The sequence below is a fragment of the Watersipora subatra genome, chromosome 11 (genome assembly GCF_963576615.1).
Source record: "Watersipora subatra chromosome 11, tzWatSuba1.1, whole genome shotgun sequence".
Classification (NCBI taxonomy): Eukaryota; Metazoa; Bryozoa; class Gymnolaemata; order Cheilostomatida; family Watersiporidae; genus Watersipora; species Watersipora subatra.
The window spans coordinates 37,973,443-37,994,548 of record NC_088718.1 but is presented as its reverse complement, the minus strand read 5'-3'; the positions used below and the strand labels follow the sequence as shown (position 1 = coordinate 37,994,548).

The window sequence follows — 21,106 nt, the reverse complement described above, 5'->3', positions numbered from 1 at the left end:
GAAGGAAAGCCAGTTGGAGTTGGCTCGGAGGCAGGCGGAGCAGCCACTAAAATCTAATCAAGGGATAATAGCTGATGGTAACTCAGAACAAATGGAGCTGACCACAGAGGAGTCAGTTAGTGAGAAGCTAGCAGATCTGCCAACTTACCCAGCCCGAACGGAGAGCCCTCTCCCAGCTCAACATGGGGAGGAGTGTAGGGAGCCCATACGGCATAACCCCGGCCGGCCCGAGCTACTAGGCCACCGGACAGGTATGGTGAGTGGGCGTGGCTGCAACAATTGGTAGTCAATCCAAGCCTTCTTTCAGACAGCAAACAGGCGTGTAGAGAAGCCGTGAGGAGAGTAAAACAAGGATCTCTTACGTTTATGCCCTGCAGCTACACAGACCGTCTTCAGGATCCCTGCACTACTATTACAACGAACGCTCTTATCGACATGGCTAGAACAGGTGAGCTCGCTAGTTTGTTATCTACTGAGCCTTGCCTGTCCGAAACCATGGAGAGCAACGAGGAAGCGAGGCTGGTGGACTTACTGGCCTCAGATGAGGAGGAGTTTGCGCTCTCGAGCCAAACTGCCTCTGATGAGCTGGTGGGTGCCACCAGCGACCGAGTGATGGAGTGCTCTGGCCAGGCTGCCTCCTCGAGCTCCACTCGAGTTGAGTCACACCTGGTTGACACTATGTCAGTCGTCGGCCAGTCTCGACTCGTGGGGATAGTTGGCTACAAGTCTATCTCCAACGGCCGAGAGGACACCGGCGACTCGGCCCCGACTGACACGGCAGCATCCTCTACCGAGGAGGCACTCGAAAAACATGAGAGGCTGGATTGGGTGGCTGAGATTGAGGCAGCCAAGACGGCTGAAACAGCTCGGGTCTCTTACATTTTAGAGACCGAGTCCAATCAGTCGCTCAGCATCTCGGGAGCCGACAACGGAACAGCACGAAAAAAAAGAAGCCGATCATGAGGACCGAGCGCTTTGTGGACAGGACCACTTGGGAGAGGATACTGGCCGCCATCTCGAAACCTGAGACCTCTGCCGGGTCAAAATAAGCACATGGAGGATCCGGCAGCATGTCATGCAGCACTTCGCTGTCTTCGTGTGCCCCAGCCGATATCAGCACGAGTCACGCGAGCAGTTGATGTTGCACAGGAGGATATGTGGAGGCAGCGAACCTGGGAGTTTCATTTGCCTGGTGGACAGACCATGCGAGCAATCCTTTTTGCGCCTCCGAAGATGGCCGGCCTGCTCATGTGGAAGTGTTGGCCCACACTCACACCAACCGAGAGGCCGGCCAGGGCCTCAGCCGTTCAGGCAGAAGACGACCACCCCCGGACCGAAAGCGGCCCGCGCTTGAAGAAGAGAGCTAGAGCCACAGACTGACAGGGTTCCCGCCACCATAGGGGAAGGAGACCTTCCAGCCTGTGCCTACCCTACCCACTAGAGCAGACTGACTCCAGAGCCTATTGGGAAAGCGATTTGAGGAGGAAGAGCTCCAGCGGCTGGGAGAGGCCAACTGCAACCGGTTGTTAGAGGATAGCCGCCGGTGGCATCAGATGGCCCTCCGAGCTCGAAAGCTCCTTAGGGATGCTCGACATCGAAGTTATGATGCCCTGTGCCTGGAGGAGACTATCTCCCAGAGGGAAGAGGAGGCTCGAGAGCACCGGCTCTGAGCACAGATGCTCTCTCCCTCCGGCGTCGGTCGGATGGCCCCCGAGGCTAGTCTTAGGAGGAGAGTGTGATGGAAGAGCATCACGAACAGAGCCGGTGCCAGCGTGATGATCGATTGGCAGGCCGAACCTCCCTTTTCGCCCGGAGGCCTGGCCGGCGATTAAAAACAAAGATGACTAGAAGTACGCGGGTCACGTAGCAGCGAATGTTACGGCGGGAAACAGAAACCGCAAGTGGTCGGAGCCAACGGAAGAGAAGAGCATAAAAGGAAGAACGCATTAGAGAGGCAGGCAGAGCAGCTCCCTGCATACAATAAACATTGTATACCAATATTGTTTATTATTTCTGTATGCATGCTTGATCATTGTTATACTAGTGCAAATGTATTTATCTCATAAATATATGTTGTATGCTCTGATAACAAGAGGGTCTGCATGGTTTACTCGGCTTGTGGATAACAGTGAAGGTGGCACGATGAAATCTTTCACAATATTACACAAATTCTACACCACACACGTTTTTCCTAAATCAGCCCCTGTATAGGATGCTATAGTCTTTACGGTTTTTGAACACGTGAAGTTCATACACTAAGGCATTATGACAGAGGCTTTTTCTCCCATGTAGTCAAAAGCATAGTGCTTGCTTACATAACATTTTCTAATAACGTGGGTGCTGACTCAGCTTGGTTGATTGCAGAGCTTTGTTAAAATTGTTAAAAGATCCGCTGGTTTCAAACTAGATCAATTTTAAACAACACTTGAAACTAGGCGGCACCCAGAGGTAGACATACTGAGAAACTCTGATTGTCGACGACTAGATTGTATATACCATACCTATTATAATACATTATATTGAACTAGATAGGAGCCCTGCCACAATAGTACAATCATAGGAAGTGAATCACAATTTGCCATAGAACAGAGTTTAAATATCGACATGACAGTTTTTTTTATAAAATGCATCCAACGTCTAAGGATGCATACGAGCAAGGCCTTTTTTACTGCAAAATTCATGTTATGACGAAACTATTCTTCGATCATTCGGCCTAATAGTCGCGTTTAGCTCCAACAACGACGCATAGCACGGCGTTTCTTGACTTTAAAAAGCCTGAATACAACGTCGTGTTGTACGAGCGGATCAGCAGTGCCCGTTTCAACGTCGCACGTAAATATCAAGCCTAAGTCATGGTTAAACAGTTTTGGGCAATGATTGGTCATACGGCAATGATTGGTAATATAGCAATCACTAACTTGACCATATGACAGTTCTATGGAGTGCTCTATTGAGTATAGATTATATGGTTTCGGCGCACACCAACGAAGGTGTACAACGAGTCCAGTTGAATGCGCTCGAATTAGGCGGTGCAGGATACAGCGTTTGTGACAAGAAAATAAAAAACGATCGAACCGCGTTTCGTGGTACTAAAGGAATTATGAATGATGTCATTGCAATATTAGTTTATTTCTTTTTATTTGACTATTTGAGACAATTCTGCTTGCATCTTCTTCTGCAATGTATAATTATTCCAAATAGTTCAGATCTCTTTTCTACAGTCCTACTAGAACCGCAAGCTAGTCGGTTAATCTTTCTGGATCTTTTACCTGAAACAGCAACAAATTCAAATAAAATAAGGAGGCTATTATGTAATTTTAGGTGTTAAAAGTAAAAATCTCAAATTAAAGATTAATAATTAGTGAGATAGTTATAGGTGGATATAGAAAATGATCAAAACTGAAGTATTTATTGAAGATTAGTATCGATGTTACACCATCAAGATAGTAATAATAATAATAAGGGAGGGAACTCACTGTCAACACGAAGCGGTAACAGGAAGCATGTGTGTAATACAAAATGTCTACCTAATATACTACGCGCTCATAAACCTAAGACATCTATCTCCTTACACAAAACAAAAAAACAATACACAAGTGGTACGTGACAGTGCCATACAAATTTAAAATACTAATTAATAGCATACACGTGTTAAAAGTGAGCCGCCATTTACTTGTAGAAGTGATAGTGTGCATGCAATCTAGTTTTGGTTATAGCTCTGCCTGAACGAGAAACTATTTCTGGACTACCGCCGCCAACAGCAGCGGTATTACCACTATCAGTCACACGTGCCGGACACTGTATGTGCTGCGGCGAATCGCCGCTAGGTGCAGACACTATCGGCAGTTTGTCAAGAGCCAGCAACACAGACCCTCCTGGTGCACTCGTAACTTCAGACTGCAGTGTGCATGCTATAGGGTCCTTTCTACTTACCATCTTTGGCAACGCTGGTGTTGTAGCACCTGCCTTACTCAGTCTAAGATCTACCCTATTTCTCATATACCTATCTCCTCCTAGCGTTTAAACTATATAAGACCTATCTCCATGTACTGCAACCACCTTACTTGGTACCCAACCCCGGTTACAGGTTTTGAAATATATCGCTTGTCCAACCACGAAAGGCATTCTCTCAGGATCGCTGTGACTATCATGATAGTACTTATCCTTGCTTTTTATGTCACCAAGCTGACTACACACTTGACCTGAATCATAAGTGTGCATAGCATACCTAGACACCTCCACAGGCATCTTGTCCCGTAAAACCCTACTTTGGAAGAGCTCCGCCGAAAATGGCACCTGTCACTACTGGAGTGTTTCTAATAGCTAGCTACCCTTGCCACCCATTGGCTTCCTGACACTTAGGGAGCATAGACTTTATTGTGCCTATCGTCCGTTCAACCTAACCATTAGCCTGAGCATGCATAAGGGAGCTAGTGCTGTGTTATATCGTATTGTCCCTACAGAAAGCCTGAAACTGTGCCGAACTAAATTGAGGCCCATTGTCTGATACAATTTTTTGAGACACTCCATACTCCCCAAAAATCTCTTTCAACAATCTTATTACTACCCCACTCGTGGTACCCCACTTCAGCTGCCTAATCAATGGCTACTTGCTCAGATAATCAACAACCAAGAGATAATCTGTACCGCCATACGAAATCAAGTCTACACCAGTTGTCTGAAACAGAAGGTCAGGCACTGGATGGAGAATGAGAGGCTCCCTTCGCTCCCCTCTCTCCCTAGTAAGACATAGTTCACATGACAAACAAGTATTTTCAAGTCGTCCTCTGAGTCCAGAAAAGAATACCGACTGTGTCGCCTGCTCTAAAGTCTTTGCTACACCCTGTGTGCACTATAAAGGTCCTTGACTATCTCAGCTCTCAAAGCAAAAAGAATGACCAACCTCAGGCCATAAAACACAAGACCCTCTACTATAGACAAACTGTCTCTAATGTTCCAAAAAACATTGCATGTCTACCACACATCTTCTTATTCATAGGCCATCCTCTGTCAATGTACGGACGCACCACACTCAGTTCCTCGTCATTTAGTATTGCCTGTTTATATTTAGCCATAGTGTCTTCAGACCTAACTACTACCAAACATACAAATAACAAAAAGTCTACATCTAAATCCTCAAACAGATTTGTACCCTGTAGGCAAGCTCGAGACAAGGTATCTGACAGGGCCATATCTTTGCCTGGAGTGTATATCAACTGGAACTCTAATCGGGTAAGACATTAACTCTAGTCACATTGCAGCTATTCTAGGTGACGAGGTATTCACGTCTTTGCGCATGATACCAGCTGGAGGCATGTGATCTGTCTCAATTTTGATATTTTATAGACCCCAACAGTAGTATGTAAAGCGCTTGCATGCTAAAACAACTGTCAACATCTCTTTTTCAATTGGCTGTATTGCTGTTGACAGCCTGTCAGTGACTTGTCAGTGAATTCTATAGGTCTATTGTCTTGCATCAGCACTGCACCTAAGCTGTGGGCTGAGCTATCAGCTGATAATATGACTGGCTTAATAGAATCATAGAAAGCTAATGTGGGTGCTTCACTAATCTGCCGTTTGTTCTTTTTTAAAGAACCGGCTTGACTTTCACTTCAAACAAATTGCACCTTTTTTTTACACAGTTGACTTAGAGGATTAGTGTGTTTTGATAAGTGAGATACGGATTTTGCCAAGTAATTTACAAAACCCAAAAAGCCTCCACAGCTTTCTTGTTTTTTGGTTCGACCATGTTTTGTACAGTCTCAGCTTTAGCTTCAGCAGGCCTAACCCTTTCAGCCTATAATTTGTGACCCAGAAATGAAACTTTCTCCTTTGCATACACACATTTGTCAGGGTTCAGAGTAAGACCTAGTTTCTTGCACTTATTCAATACCTGAAAGAGTCGCCTGTTATGTTCCTGTATGTCTGATGCGTGTATCAGCTCATCACCAAAATATATTTCCACACCTAGTATGTCAAGCAGCACATCCATCATGCGCTGGTGGTAAATTTCAGGTGAGCTACTGATACCCATTGGTAAGCGAAGATACCAATACTTCCCAAAATCTGTGACAAAACTAGCCAATTTTGAGTGGCTTTCATCCAAGCTGATTTGATGGAAACCATTCTTAGCACCAATGGTTGTGAACACCTTAGACCCAGATACCCGAGAAAAAATTTCATTAGTCGTAGGAATAGAACACTGAGCTTGCACTAACTGAGAATTTAGATACTGAGGCTCGAGACAGAGGCGTATGCTACCATTAGGCTTTTTTACAATAACCAAACTTGAAAGCCATTCCGTAGCGTTTGTGTCTTTACAAATAACACACACCTTTCCAACCTACCTAACTTCTTTTGGTGCTTAGGTCGCATAGCATAAGGTACTTGCCTTGGCGGTATAGCTTGAGGAACTGCACCTGGTTTTAGTTCTAAACTAACCACGCTACCAAAGTGACCCAACCCTGTAAAGACCTCTGTATGCTCTTCAACGATTTCTCTCATGGGCCTATGATCCTGAATATCTTCAGCACTTACCTTGTTAAGCATACATATTCGGGTATAGAGCCCTTATAGCCGGCAGACCTAACAGCAGTACCTTCTTGTCACCGTTTGATTCGTCGGTCACATAAAAAAGAGTGTCAATGCCCCAGATGCCCTTAAGCCCCACCGGCAGTGTAGCTTTACCTATAACTGGATTTTTTGCCAGAATAGCCCGTCAGCACTGCATCAGTCATCCCTACATCTCTAAAGCCTAGTTGCACAAATACAGATTTTGGTATGACACTGACTTCAGAACTATTATCTACGAGTAGTTGTAGAGGTTCACCCTTGATAGAAACAATCACAAGCCGCTGACTATCACTGCTTCCTCTACTATCCACTGCACCTAAATGGTTCACACAAAAAACATCTCATTACTGAGAGACATTTCACTACTCCTAGCTCCAGGTACATTAGCATTAGTTGCAGAAACCTGATTAGTGTGTGATACAACAGTGTCTTCATTTTTATAACCCACTAGCTGTCCTTGGTTATCCTTACACATCCTGCTTCGTGGCAAATGATTAAACTGGCCGCATGCAAAGCAGCGTTTTTCATAAGCATTACACCTACTTCGTGCATTATAGAATCTGCAATTTGTAATGTACTGACCAGCGTTAGCACCTAAAGCTGTAATTTGGGACCTACGACTACTGCTAGTGTTACAGAGATCCGTGTTCCTCTCCACGTCTTGTCATACAGCTAGGACGCCTTTGTCTCCATCCATCTCAGCTTGCTGGTTCTGTAGTATAATCTCAGTGCGTAGTTGTTGTTTAATTTTTTTCAATGTTACCTCAGCATTAACCTGAAGTTCTGTTAATCAAGACAATGCCTTGTCTGTCTTACCAGCGAGAAGTAGCGTTCGAAGCATGTCAGTTTTGAAGCGGTCTTACCATTGACATTTAGAAACTAATTCATGTAGATTGCAAATGAACTGCTCATTATTTTTCTGTGGCAGTTGCACCCCTGCTGCCAAACACATCAGCATAGTGGAGATGATTATCTCTAGGATTAAAATAATTGTCAAAACCCCCAAGAGCTCTTTGGAATTAATGTCTCCTCATCATCTTCCACTTGAATCCCATTGTCCGTATCTGCCGGTCTGGGTGGCTTTACTGTAATCTGTGTGGCTATTTGTTCTGCTTCCGGACCCATGGAATAGATTAGCATGTCTACTTGCTTTTTTGCTGCTTTTTCATCCAGCCCTGAAGCGCTCCTTTATCTTTCAAATTTTATTTTTCATTTTGGCCAAACTTTGTAAACTGCCAAAATCTAGTTCTCTTGGAGGTTTGATAGAATCCATGTCATTGACGTATGTTATATATATAGTCAAAGTAAGTGGTGCAGACGTTCTGGTAAATAAATTAATTCAAGGCTATCTTGCCTACGACGCCATGATCAAGACTGTGAAGGATTTATTAAAGATTAGTACCGATGTTACACGATCAAGCTTGTAATAAAAATAAAGAAGGGAAGTCACTGTCAACACGATGTGATAACAGGAAGCATGCGTACTCTTGCGCATGTGTGTAATACAAACTGTTTACCTAATAGACTACGTACTCATAAGCTTATGACAGAGAAATCATGTTGTGCATAACTAATCTGAATCCACACAACATCAAGTGTTGAGTTTGTTTGCCATCTTATTCTATTTTGATTATGTTGCGTTTGGGCACTTTTGCTTAGTTTGTGAGATTTAATCTAATTATTACTGGTTCAGGTACTAGTGAAGGTGTTAAGCTATTGTAAGCAATACTGATATTTACCAGTAAATGTTACTTCTTTATTCTATAAGTAAACAATTAAAATACACAGCTAACAAAATTCTGAACAATAATATTAATGGCAAAAGGTTAGAATAGCTAATGAAAGTTACATCCTTACTCGAGCGGTTCTCCATGTTTGTTTGCTCAGTCCAACACAGCTGCGAGCTTTGACAGTCAAGCGAAAGTCATGACAGTCCATAGGTAGAAAGTTTTGGGAGATGGTGGGGAAAGAGACTTCACAGGCAGGAGTGAAAGGCTCTTCGGCAGGCAGAGGGGAGAGCGCCCAAGCAGGTTCTTGGGAAAGAGGCTGAGTCTTTGGAACTTGTTTTCTTTTATAGATGTCTAGCATGTGGGAAGGCTAGCCTGTGGGAGTAGGTTGAGTGTCAAGATTCAATGCTTTATGTCAGGTGTGCGAAGGTATCTTTTTTGCGTAAGTCTTTAGCTGGTGTATGTACAGATTGGCAGATCTGTATACGTGTAATCATTTGATTCAACTCCAATGTTTCTTTGGTGGTTTTCTGATGGTTGTTGATAGATTTAATTGCTTCTGCACTTTTTTGGCGGTTTTTCTAGCTGGTGTTGACACAATTTTTATGATTGATCTTTCCAATTTTGGAGTTTCTAATTTACCTTTAACCTTTACTAATTATTAGATCTTTTGATGCTTTTGAGCGGTTTGCTGCTTGCGCATATTATATGCGTATTTTGTGGTCTGGCTACATTTCCTGTCAGTATGTTGTTTTCATGATACTTTCATAGGACAAGATAAGGTGAGATTTTCCCACATAAATTTTTTTTACAAGACGGCACAAAAACCTTTAAAAAAACTCTAAAAACAGTTTCTTAGATTTATTTTGTAATTTTTTGTTTATTCCTACTTTTGTAAAGTGAGCATATCCTTAAGATCTCAGTTCAGTTATAGTTTTAGGCCAGAAGGATCGGTGGAATTGACAAGTTTTAATAAAAGGAGCATATGTGTCTTTGTTCTGTTTCATGTTGTGAGTAGTGTATTAAGATATATACTTACATGTCTTGTGGCATGGGATGGTTGTTTGTTATTTTTAACTAGTTTTGCTACAGCATACCACTACGTGACCCTCTGGCTTTATCCACTTGTTGTGGTTACCCTCAACTGTGGTGACCTCAGACATCAATTTTGTCTAAGTCCCTATAATCCCATCCTATACATGCCCTTTTGTAAGATATTATAATATCTCAAGGAAGAAGACCGCCGGAGTTGACCTAAATATGTCAGCCTTACATGACAACCATTATCTCGCTATAATAATATTGCTGTAACATTCCAAGAACAACACTCATTTACACAGGCTATGCAATGTTTACTGTTTTATTTATATGAACAGTTATTGCTGACATTAATTGCTATGAACAATGTCTAAAGCCAACAATCTCATCCTGTCTCTGCCTTCAAAGTTTATTCTTGATACATTTCATCCAACTTAATGATATATTTTCCTGTGAACTTTGGTCGTGCCATTGGTGTCTAAAACATAAAATGTATATTATGGCTAATGTTGGGCGTCACATATACCAAGTTGTGTTTGGCAAAGTTTATACTTTGACATCAACCATGCTGTCACAGATTTTGTATAAAAGAACCATTTTAGCTGTATACGAGCAGTTCTTTACATGTGATTGCTATGTGCACAGTGTATCTGACTCAAATACAATATCTCGCTTAATGCTTAGAGTGAACATCTTGTTCTATGCGAACCCATGAGTATGAGGTCAGCACACCCTCACACTTTCTTGCTTTTTGGGCCACACCACAACTGGCAATGAGCCCCCGTGATCACTTACCTTTTTTGTGATGCTCATTACCTGTCTCCATTAGGGTTGTTTCGATAGGCTGTGCCTCCAGCTTGTCCAACCTTGTTCCGCTGCCAAAAATACTCTCCTCTTCAGTGCCAAAAGAAGAAAGTATTTTTCTCTCCTCTCTTTGGCACTCTCTTTAACATCACTGCATCCATCATTACCAATACTGTCACAGTCATTGTATGTAATCTTTTGTTTGGTGAAAGCTCTATATAATCATTGTTATAATTAATGAAGGTTCTCAGACCTCAGCAACGGAATTCCGATTTGGCTAGCACAATGCATGCTTTGTGTTTGAACTTTTTGTTGGCTTTTTCAATCAAGATACTGTTTAATTTTTTTCTATTTCAACTGAATTCTCAAGTATTTAAACTCACATATTGTCAAAAAGTGATGTTAAACATATATTTTAAAGTTAATTGGTATTTTTTGTCACTATTTTATGAATTTACCAAAAGCAAATTTTTGCCATCAGTGCTATTCACATTTGGTTTCCAACCTATTCAACAGCACAATTTTTTCAAGTAGTTAACATTAAATATCAATTCCTCAGAATAAAAAACCTCCAAACATTTATCTGTGAGACAATTAATGCTGCAATTAGCAATTTTATTGTATGGCCCTGTCGCATCATACTTTGTTTCCTATCAAATAAACGTTCCAAAAACTTTTTCAAAGCAATACATTTGTATTTATAATTTCATGCTGATCGAGTTATGTTGTTCACAAGTTTAAAAAATCCAATGTTGCAATTGTAAGATGGTGATCTGAATTTATCATCTGCCTATTGATTTACGCTGTAACCAATAACTACTACAGAAAGTCCATGCATCTCCTCATGAGTTTATCTAATTATCGGTTTAGCTACATTAACCGTGACACTATTTTTTGTGTCACGCCAGCATAAGTCATCTCCATATATCCATGGCTACAATTGCACAATACCCTTAGACTTTTCTCTATTCTATGGTAAGTGATGGCAGAATACAAATCTTGCTAGTCATCTAGATTAACTGTTTCAAAAACTTTGCTTTAGTAGTGGTTTTCTGTGTATTCAAACAATTTAAAAAAATAGAATAATTACTCTTGAAATCATAATTATCAAGCAGTCAGATATTTGTTTTAAACCAAGTTGCATCGATTTTATCTGTGTGAATTCTTTTAACTCTGCATTATATTATATTTGTATTGTATTATATTTAGCTGTAAAGCTTCAGACGCTCACCACATATACTACTATTATTTATGTTTTCTTATTTTAGACACCAAGTTTGTGCGCCATTTAATTTGATTTTAGTCTGCTTTTATCTAGTAAATTATTATTTCTTGCACTTTGTTGGGACCCTTTGATTTCAGCACATCTGCAATACCTATCCAACCTGATAACATAGTTGCATCTTTACACCAATTTTGGAGTAATAATTATTTAGGCAAACACATCATTCTAGATTTCAGTAGCTAGTAGTCTTTCTCATGACTTTGTTGGTCAATGTTGTGTTTAAGGTTCCTGGTTACGAATATGCAAAGTTTTGTGGAGCGAAATCTTAACAAGCTTCATCATAAGTCGGCTGATGAGAAGATTTGGCCTCAGTTCCTTAAATTCCTCGCTTGTTTCTTCCTTCTGTGTGTGATTCCTTATCTCCACATTGGTGAGGAGCTTCTATTTATGTGCACTAACAAAGAGGTTTGCTTTTGTAAAGAGGTTGCTGAATTTTTGTTAACCAGTTTAATGTTTATGCTTTTGTTATGTCTGTGTTCAGTGCTATATGCTTCATAGTAATAGCTGGCTCACTTATTAGTCATTTATTATTGGTAGTATTTTGATAAATTCACTGATTTGCTGCAATAATTGTACTAGAGTCACTAGTTACATCAACATATCAAAATAATATTTTAGACATCACGCTCAACTGTGAGGGCCACTTTTAGTAACTGCAACTCCAATGATTGCAACAAGCTTTCGTGGTGTTACCGAATTTGATATAATTTGCTTTCTGTTGGAGACTCGAAGAGAACGTGCAGTAATATTAAATATTTAGTTGGTTTCAGCTCAACTTTCTGCTCAATTTCATCTCATATTTGCATAATTCACATGATGATAAACAGTTTTCCACTCTTGCATTATTTTGCGATTGTTTTGTCTAAATCTGTTTTGACTATTTTCTTACAACTATCATTTTATATTTGATTTTTTGTCATTGCAGGCGTTTTTGGGTATTTGGTGTGGCCAGGTAAACGTCCTGTTAACCCACTCGATTGTGAATGTACCTGCTTTGATACTGTTTTCCGAGGTAGGTTTACTCGCCAAAGGTCTGCTGTGTGCGACTTTATCTTCTTGTAAATCAGGGGTTCCCAACCAGAAAGAGTTACCCCCTTGGGGAAATTTTGAATATGTAAGGGGGAACAGAAAGCTGTCTGATTTTTTTAATTTATGTCCTGCAGCGCTGTGTGAGTTTGAGTTTCATCATTTAACATTTTAGTTTTATCTATAACACTAGTTGCTAATAATGAGCTACTAGTCAGAACCCAAATATATGTGAACACATCCATCCAAATTTTGATTGGATAGTAAGTTAACCTTGTCACAAATCAATTCACTGCCATGCCGAAGGTCATGTGTTGTGGTGTGTTGTATGCGTACTATATAAAAGTTTATATTACGTTATATGTTTAGATATGTACAATAAACTGAGATTTTAAGTTGTATCGGTTGTTTTTAGTCATGTGAGTTAAGAGTTTATTTAGTCAAATTTATGAAAAGGCATAAGGGGTGAATTAAATGAAAAAGGTTGGGAACCCCTGGACCAGATACTAAATGTTGTAAATGATGTTTAAGAGACTTTGAGTTGATTCTGTGAGAAGATAGTAATACTACTATTTGCCGTTTCAGGTCACTATGAGCATCCGCCGTGCTCCAAGTACAAACACTGGTATTTTAATGCTACATCGAATGCCTTTAAGATATGGTGTTTAGTTGTATTCGGTCTCATGCTTGCATACGAATGCTTCAAGCACATTCTTTCATGTCTTATGGATAAGGATATCAGGTTAGTTTTGTTTTGAAACTGCCTCTATTTTGAAAGAAATTAAATGCTCTTTTCCTACTGGTCATGTCATTGCTGTCAGGTTTATTTACATTGAAATCTGTGATGTCATATAATGTTTGTCAATCTATTACAGGTGTGTCTAGATATTCGGTGGCTTTTTGAATATAAAATATGAACTACAATCTTTGTTTATATTTATGTGTAAAGAGGAAGGTTCTCTATCAGATGAAGTTTAACCGATGCATTTTCTAGACTGCCACCAATTGCAAACTGTAATTTCACGAAGATTCCATGAAAGATTGTAAACTGATAACCTAAAATTGTTATAATGTAGATGCACAATGACACTCTTGCTCATCTCACTTTTTTGATACACAATGATATTCTTGTTCATCTTTCTCTTTAGATACGCAATAATAGTTTTGTTCATCTCTCTCTTTAGATACACAGTGATAATCTTGTCCATCTCTCTCTTTAGATACACAATGATAGTCTTGTTCATCTCTCTCTTTAGATACACAATGATAGTCTTGTTCATCTCTCTCTTTAGATACACAGTGATAGTCTTGTTCATCTCTCTCTTTACATACACAATGATAGTCTTGTTCATCTCTCTCTTTAGACACACAATGATAGTCTTGTTCATCTCTCTCTTTAGATACACAATGATAGTCTTATTCATCTCTCTCTTTAGACACACAATGATAGTCTTGTTCATCTCTCTCTTTAGACACACAATGATAGTCTTGTTCATCTCTCTCTTTAGATACACAATGATAGTCTTGTCCATCTCTCTCTTTAGATACACAATGATAGTCTTATTCATCTCTCTCTTTAGACACACAATGATAGTCTTGTTCATCTCTCTCTTTAGACACACAATGATAGTCTTGTTCATCTCTCTCTTTACATACACAATGATAGTCTTGTTCATCTCTCTCTTTAGACACACAATGATAGTCTTGTTCATCTCTCTTTTTAGATACACAATGATAGTCTTATTCATCTCTCTCTTTAGACACACAATGATAGGCTTGTTCATCTCTCTCTTTAGACACACAATGATAGTCTTGTTCATCTCTCTCTTTAGACACACAATGATAGTCTTGTTCATCTCTCTCTTTAGACACACAATGATAGTCTTGTTCATCTCGCTCTCTTTAGATACACAATGATAGTTTTGTTCATCTCTCTCTTTAGATACACAATGATAGTCTTGTTCATCTCTCTCTCTCTTTAGATACACAATGATAGTCTTGTTCATCTCTCTCTTTAGATACACAATGATAGTCTTGTTCATCTCTCTCTTTAGATACTCAATGATCGTCTTGTTCATCTCTCTCTTTAGACACAATGATAGTCTTGTTCATCTCTCTCTTTAGACACACAATGATAGTCTTGTTCATCTCGCTCTCTTTAGATACACAATCATAGTTTTGTTCATCTCTCTCTTTAGATACACAATGATAGTCTTGTTCATCTCTCTCTCTCTTTAGATACACAATGATAGTCTTGTTCATCTCTCTCTTTAGATACACAATGATAGTCTTGTTCATCTCTCTCTTTAGATACTCAATGATCGTCTTGTTCATCTCTCTCTTTAGACACAATGATAGTCTTGTTCATCTCTCTCTTTAGACACACAATGATAGTCTTGTTCATCTCGCTCTCTTTAGATACACAATGATAGTTTTGTTCATCTCTCTCTTTAGATACACAATGATAGTCTTGTTCATCTCTCTCTCTCTTTAGATACACAATGATAGTCTTGTTCATCTCTCTCTTTAGATACACAATGATAGTCTTGTTCATCTCTCTCTTTAGATACTCAATGACAGTCTTGTTCATCTCTCTCTTTAGATACACAATGATAGTCTTATTCATCTCTCTCTTTAGATACACAATAATAGTCTTGTTCATCTCTCTCTTTAGATACACAATGATAGTCTTGTTCATCTCTCTCTCTTTAGATACACAATGATAGTCTTATTCATCTCTCTCTTTAGATACACAATGATAGTCTTGTTCATCTCTCTCTCTCTCTTTAGATACACAATGATAGTCTTGTTCATCTCTCTCTTTAGATACTCAATGACAATTCTGTTCATCTCCACCATCTACCCTCACTACTACAGTTGGTGGAATTATTTCAATTACTACAATGAGCAGTTTTATGATCAGTGGTACCATCAGCTCTACTTTACAATCTCTGAAATTATCTCTTCAGGTGAGTAATGGTAGCTATTTTGCTCGAATGCATGTCTTTAGTTTATTCGAGGGTATTGTGCAGATATACGTGTTTCAACTGGAGCTAATGTTTTCGTCAACTTGTAACATTGGCAATTCTTTTCAGCTGGTAAGTTGCTATAATACATGTTAAATGCTCATCCTTACTGTATTGGGTTAGGTAACATTATAGCAGTGTTGACATAGTGGCTTAAAATTTTGTGATTACGCGTTATAGCCTCTGCTCCATAAAATGGTATTAACAGATTAAACATGTATTAATAGGACCTTTAAATAGACTAAGTTTCCCGGACAGTGCTTCTTTTGAATAGAATAAGTTTTAGAATTGTTTGTCTACTTTAAAGTGGTTATCCTTTTTCATGCAGTTCAATGTTTCCGACTGAATCTGAACTTGTTAAATCTCAAGATTTTTGCAGTCAGCTGTTAGTATTGAGTTTTAATTTAGTATTAGTTTTGAGAGCCATTATAAACCATTGCAATGTTTATAATGGCCTCGGATAATGGCTTTTAAGAATGCATCGCCGCACATACCGCCGGTCATCATTGATTGGCTGTAACTGATTTGGCTATCCCATTTCCTCATGTACCATTGTCATAAAAAACAACCGTAGTTCTCCTAAAATTGTGATTGGATTTTGAACATGTCGTGTGCACTCCAATTACGTAACATAAGGGTCTCTTGAGAAATATCGGATAAACCCAAAGGTACATTACTAGCCGCAGTAGTATTGCCCTTGACAGCTAGAAAATCATATTGCATTGGCTGAATGTAGTAGGTTTGTCTTCTGGCATATTCTCAAATCAAGCTTTCATGACTATTGTATTAATAAAAGCTTCCTTTCTGATGAAATCAAAGTGTTTGTACTTTAGAGGGCATGATTTATTCTACACCCTAAAGATACTACTGTCTAGACAAAAGTGCTGGCCATAATCAGGGAGTAGTCTAACACAAAGGTATTCGGTACGCACCTGTATACACTCGATGATCTCTATTAAAACAACCCATTAAACCAAGTTACACAAACTTTTAATTCTTTATCAGAGTAATATTTTTGGCGCAAATGCTATATATAGAAGTTTTGCTAATTGGCTGATATATATTATTATATATTTTATATGTTTTCAATTTTTATGTGACAAGTAGTACCTCAACGTCTGGAAGGTTTACCATAGCAACTTTTGTGGTTGTTTTACTAGTTGCTTGTTTGACAACCTCCGTCGCTGTACTGGAAACAGCAGGTTTGCCAACCCTATCAATATGTTGTCATTATCTAGGCATTATAATATACCTCGTAAGGGCATCGCACAAATTGGAAACTTTCCACATACTGGCAGTGTTTGCTATCAACATGTCCCATGTCATCATAGGAGGCTTTGATCAGTTCATCATCAATATACTATACAGTCATGGCAGTCGTCCACAAGTGAGTTTTTATTGGTATTGTCGGCAACTTTCCGATTAGGTTTTTATTAGGTATTTTCTGATCAGATTAGTGTACGCTGTTATTTGTTCAGAATTGTGTATGGTATTTTCTGATGATAATAATGTATCGAGTTTTCCAATCAGAGTAGTGTATGGTGTTTTCCGATCAGATTAGTGTATAGTGTTCTCCAATCAGAATTGTGTATGGGATTCTCCGATCGTGATTGTATTCGGTGTTTTCCAATGATAAAAGTGTATGGTGTTTTCCGTTCAGAATTGGTTATGGGATTTTATAATCAAAATTGTGTACGGTGTTTTCTGATCAGAATAGTGTATGGTGTTTTCCAATTGTAGCTTACCGTGGGTTTTATGACCAGAATAGTGTATGGTGTTTTCCAATCAGGATAGTGTATAGGGTTTTCCAATCAGATCCTTGTAGGTTTTTTCTGATTAAGATTGCGTATCGCGATTTACCGATCATAATTGTGTCTGGTGTTTTATGATTAAAGTTGTGTATGGTCACACGGTGTTCTCCAATCAAATTTCCCTATAGTGTTTTCTGATGATAATTGTGTATGGAATTTTCCGTTCAGATTTCTGTAAGGTGTTTTCAAAGTTCACTTAATCTAGGTTACAAGAAGTCTATCTATTACCTTCTCTACCTCTGACCTTCAGAATTGTCGATTCTGCACTTCCATTTCTGTCGCTAAATTAAAACAATGAAACTTTTTTTACTGGTTATTACATTGTTAATTTAGTTATTACATTTGGTGGAAATATTTTTATTTTCAATATAAAGTGTTTTAATTCCGTGCGTAAGTTACTTGTGGTATTTATTAAGGAGATGCTGTTAGCTTTTGACTGTGAGACGAATAGATATATTTTAATAAAAATATTTGCTCTTACAAATATTATCTTATAGTTTCAACTAGAGTTGCACCGGTTTTGGTATCGGTGCCGATATCGGTGTTAATATCTGAATCGGTATCGGCCGATCTTTTCTTAAAAAATCCGAAACTTCCAATACTTTTTACAGATCAACTATTTAGCAAAAAACCGTATTTCAGCCTGCTACACTAATAAAAATCATCAGCTGCAAGTTCCTTAATTTTACTTAATGAATTCCGGACCTGCCACACTATTTATTTCATGACTATCGCCTGATTAACATCCACACAGCTGAGGAACCTTTTTACTTTAATCAGGACGTAATCACAAAGTCTGGTATTTTCCAATTACAGCGATAGGATTTATTGCAGCCAATCACGAACAAAGTAACAAAATAGGAAACAAGAACACAGTGTTATATTTTTATTTACTAGCACTACGAAAGTAATTTAAGCAGTCAACGCATAAAGTTATCTATCTCTCTCTCTTAATCGTATCATTTGTATGGTACAAAATAACCCCAGTGGCTTATCAGTATTTAGCCTGTCCTCTGTCCTGTATCATCTGTGGCAAGTGAGGGCGTCTTCAGTACAACTGGCTACATTGATAGTGATAGAAGAAAGAGACTTCTCACTGAGAGAATTAAATCACTAACGGTAACTAAATAATTTGCTCTAAACTTGTACAGGCGCGGCAGTTCATTCAGCAATAGATGAGTGACTTCATTATCACAGAGATAGATGTACCATTAACAGTAATTACCATTATTAATAACAAATTACAAGAAACATGAACTGTTTTGTTACTAAACGCGCGGTATGTCAGTATCTGAATGTATATATATATATCTTTTTTCCATAAATGAAAATGTAAAAATACATTAATATTTACATTTTTTGCATTATTTTTATATTTGCATAATAAAATGAACAATTATCTATGCAACACAAAAGATCTGAATCGGATTATTTTTCAATAAGAATCGGTGTATGAATCGGCTGGTGAATTTAGAATCGGGCATCTCTAGTTTCAACATCCAAAACAGATTGTGCGAAAAAATAAACTTTGTTTGAATGTGTTCACATATGCTCGCCTCTCAAACATGGTTTTGTTTAGAGGTTAACACCCTTTATCAAATCCTCTGCTCTGCAACAGGGACCAATAACCATTATAGGGACCTTCTAAGATGCTGTGAATGTTCGTTATTAATTGATCGAAGCATAAAAAATAGTCCGGTGCCCATTAAATTAGTTCATTTATCACATTATAGAACAGTGTTTTATATTATATATGGTATAATTATCATCTATAATTATACCATATGATATGGAACAGTGTTCTATATTATAATGTATAATTATTATGTATAATTATTACGTATATTATATATTATTATGTATATATACATAATAATATATAATAAATATAATAATATATATTATTTTTATATAATAGTATTTATATTACTATATATATTATGTATATATACTATATATTCACTATATATTATTTAATATATTATGAATATACATGTATAATGTATTATATCACATGTATTTTATTTTTAATTTATTATATCACATTATATATTCTATATATAATGTGATACAATATAGAACAGTGTTTTATATTGTATCACTTGTATTTTATAGAATACACATTTTAGAACAGCGTTATCCAAAAAAACCTTCAAATAGGCATAATTTCGCTTCATCATTTTTGTCTCATGGTCTAATTTACTTTGACTGGCATTGACCCGTGTAAATAAAGTTAATATTTATCTATCAATACTCACATTCACCACTCGCTCACAGGTGGCAAGGGACTTTGGCCTCCTTGTACCAGACATCCTGGCAATCACTGTGCTGGGATACGAAACACGTCGACTGCTGTTCACCAGGAGGATTCCTCTCAAGGATCTTTTTTACAGGGAGGAACTTCTTTTGTGCTTCCTAGTTACATCAGCTATGGTACTCTTCGGCAACAGCCTCTAGCCTTAGCTCTGTCATGTTTGCTTATCGTCGTCAAGCAAAGATAGTTTTCAAGTCTTGAGATGCATAATAATGTATGGTCAAGAGTAAGTGACTTGTGGATAACAGGCTACACTTTGATTCCATAAAACTCCACTGGTTGGGGCAGAAGATTATCCAGTCTTAAATATTTCTCAATGCCCATTCTCCAATGCAAGTTAATCTGCTCAGCCAACCGGATACCGGGTCATGGTCATCTAGGTCAAAAAGGGCTTCTTTATTCAGTGACTTAGTGTCTTTTGCTAGTCGTTTTACATGCGCATTTCATAGAGTTCTGTACTTCAAAGAGTTGTGCATTTCATAGCTTTGAGAAATTTTTACAGCAGGTAAGAAATAAGGTTTATTCGTTAGGTTGAGAAATTCACAGACATGTAATTCAGAGTTACCCAATTCATGGAGTTTTGCAGTCGTGCTGTTACTTTTTCCATGGCTATGATTTTGTTTTAGAGCATTGATATATTACATGGAGTTATGTGCTCTTTCCATTTTTGTTATAAATAAGTAATCATTTATTTTAGAGTATTCCATGATATCGTAAATTTTAGAGAATTACCACAATATTCTGGAACATTATGTACTTGCAGTCTCAGTGTTACACAATCCATAAGCTTTCAACACTTGCAGGAGTTGTTTACTCCTTGGTGCTTATTACAAAATTGAGAGTCATTCTGTATCTTGATTCTCTTTTGCTAAAACTCGATGCCCTCTTATGTTATGCATTCCATAAACTTGCACGTTATCTTGTTTACTGTTTCTTGGTATATTTCTGATCTATTTTTATCACATGACATTATTTTTATCAGTACGATTGTTTGGCATCTACACACAGTAATATTATGGATTCTTCACACTTTTTGAGTGAACACCTTATTCGCAAGTTGTAATTTAAGATCTTTAGCCTTTGACAACAGTCTAAGAGGTTTTGTGTTGTTGTTTATGATATGTTGGTACTGTATTGTTATTTATTATCTTTTTCATTTGTACTTTTGTACTCATTCTCAAAACTGCAATAAATTTATCTCTACAATAGTTTTTTTTTGCAGCTGACATTTCTGTAGTAAATATATTTTTTTTATGGATACATCAATGGTTTTATCTAAGAATATGTTTATTTGCAGATGTGCATAGATATTATACACGGATATGTATAGATATGTATATATATCTGTGGATATATATACATGATGTATATGTACTTACTGCGTATATATATATATATATATATATATATATATGTATGTATATATATATATATACATGTATATGCAGATATTAGGGTTGTAATGCATTAGACCTGCGCAGCATCATCGCAGTGCAGTATGC

At 38.1% G+C, this 21,106-nt stretch overlaps 3 protein-coding genes across 4 annotated transcripts in view; 1 reads left to right on the top strand and 2 right to left on the bottom strand.

Annotated features, from left to right (window-relative positions):
- LOC137408294 (uncharacterized) overlaps positions 1 to 2,730 on the bottom strand; it is a 28,357-nt gene extending 25,627 nt beyond the window's left edge. For both annotated transcript variants that reach the window (XM_068094755.1, XM_068094756.1), the window contains exon 1: positions 2,670 to 2,730. The gene's annotated coding sequence lies outside the window, so the exon portion shown is untranslated. The remainder of the gene's footprint in view (positions 1 to 2,669) is intronic.
- An 8,920-nt stretch (positions 2,731 to 11,650) lies between these two features.
- On the top strand, positions 11,651 to 20,816 carry LOC137408508 (uncharacterized). The gene is made up of 6 exons (XM_068095060.1): positions 11,651 to 11,797; positions 12,353 to 12,439; positions 13,039 to 13,195; positions 15,280 to 15,422; positions 16,718 to 16,866; positions 19,568 to 20,816. Exons 1-6 carry the CDS (start codon positions 11,668 to 11,670, stop codon positions 19,745 to 19,747), a joined length of 846 nt encoding a protein of 281 aa, XP_067951161.1. The 5' UTR covers positions 11,651 to 11,667; the 3' UTR covers positions 19,748 to 20,816.
- LOC137408645 (uncharacterized) lies at positions 13,428 to 15,151 on the bottom strand. The gene is made up of 2 exons (XM_068095232.1): positions 14,840 to 15,151; positions 13,428 to 14,537 (listed from the first exon to the last, which is right to left on the bottom strand). The coding sequence occupies exons 1-2, from the start codon at positions 15,149 to 15,151 to the stop codon at positions 13,428 to 13,430; spliced, it is 1,422 nt and encodes a 473-aa protein (XP_067951333.1).
- Positions 20,817 to 21,106: the final 290 nt, after the last annotated feature.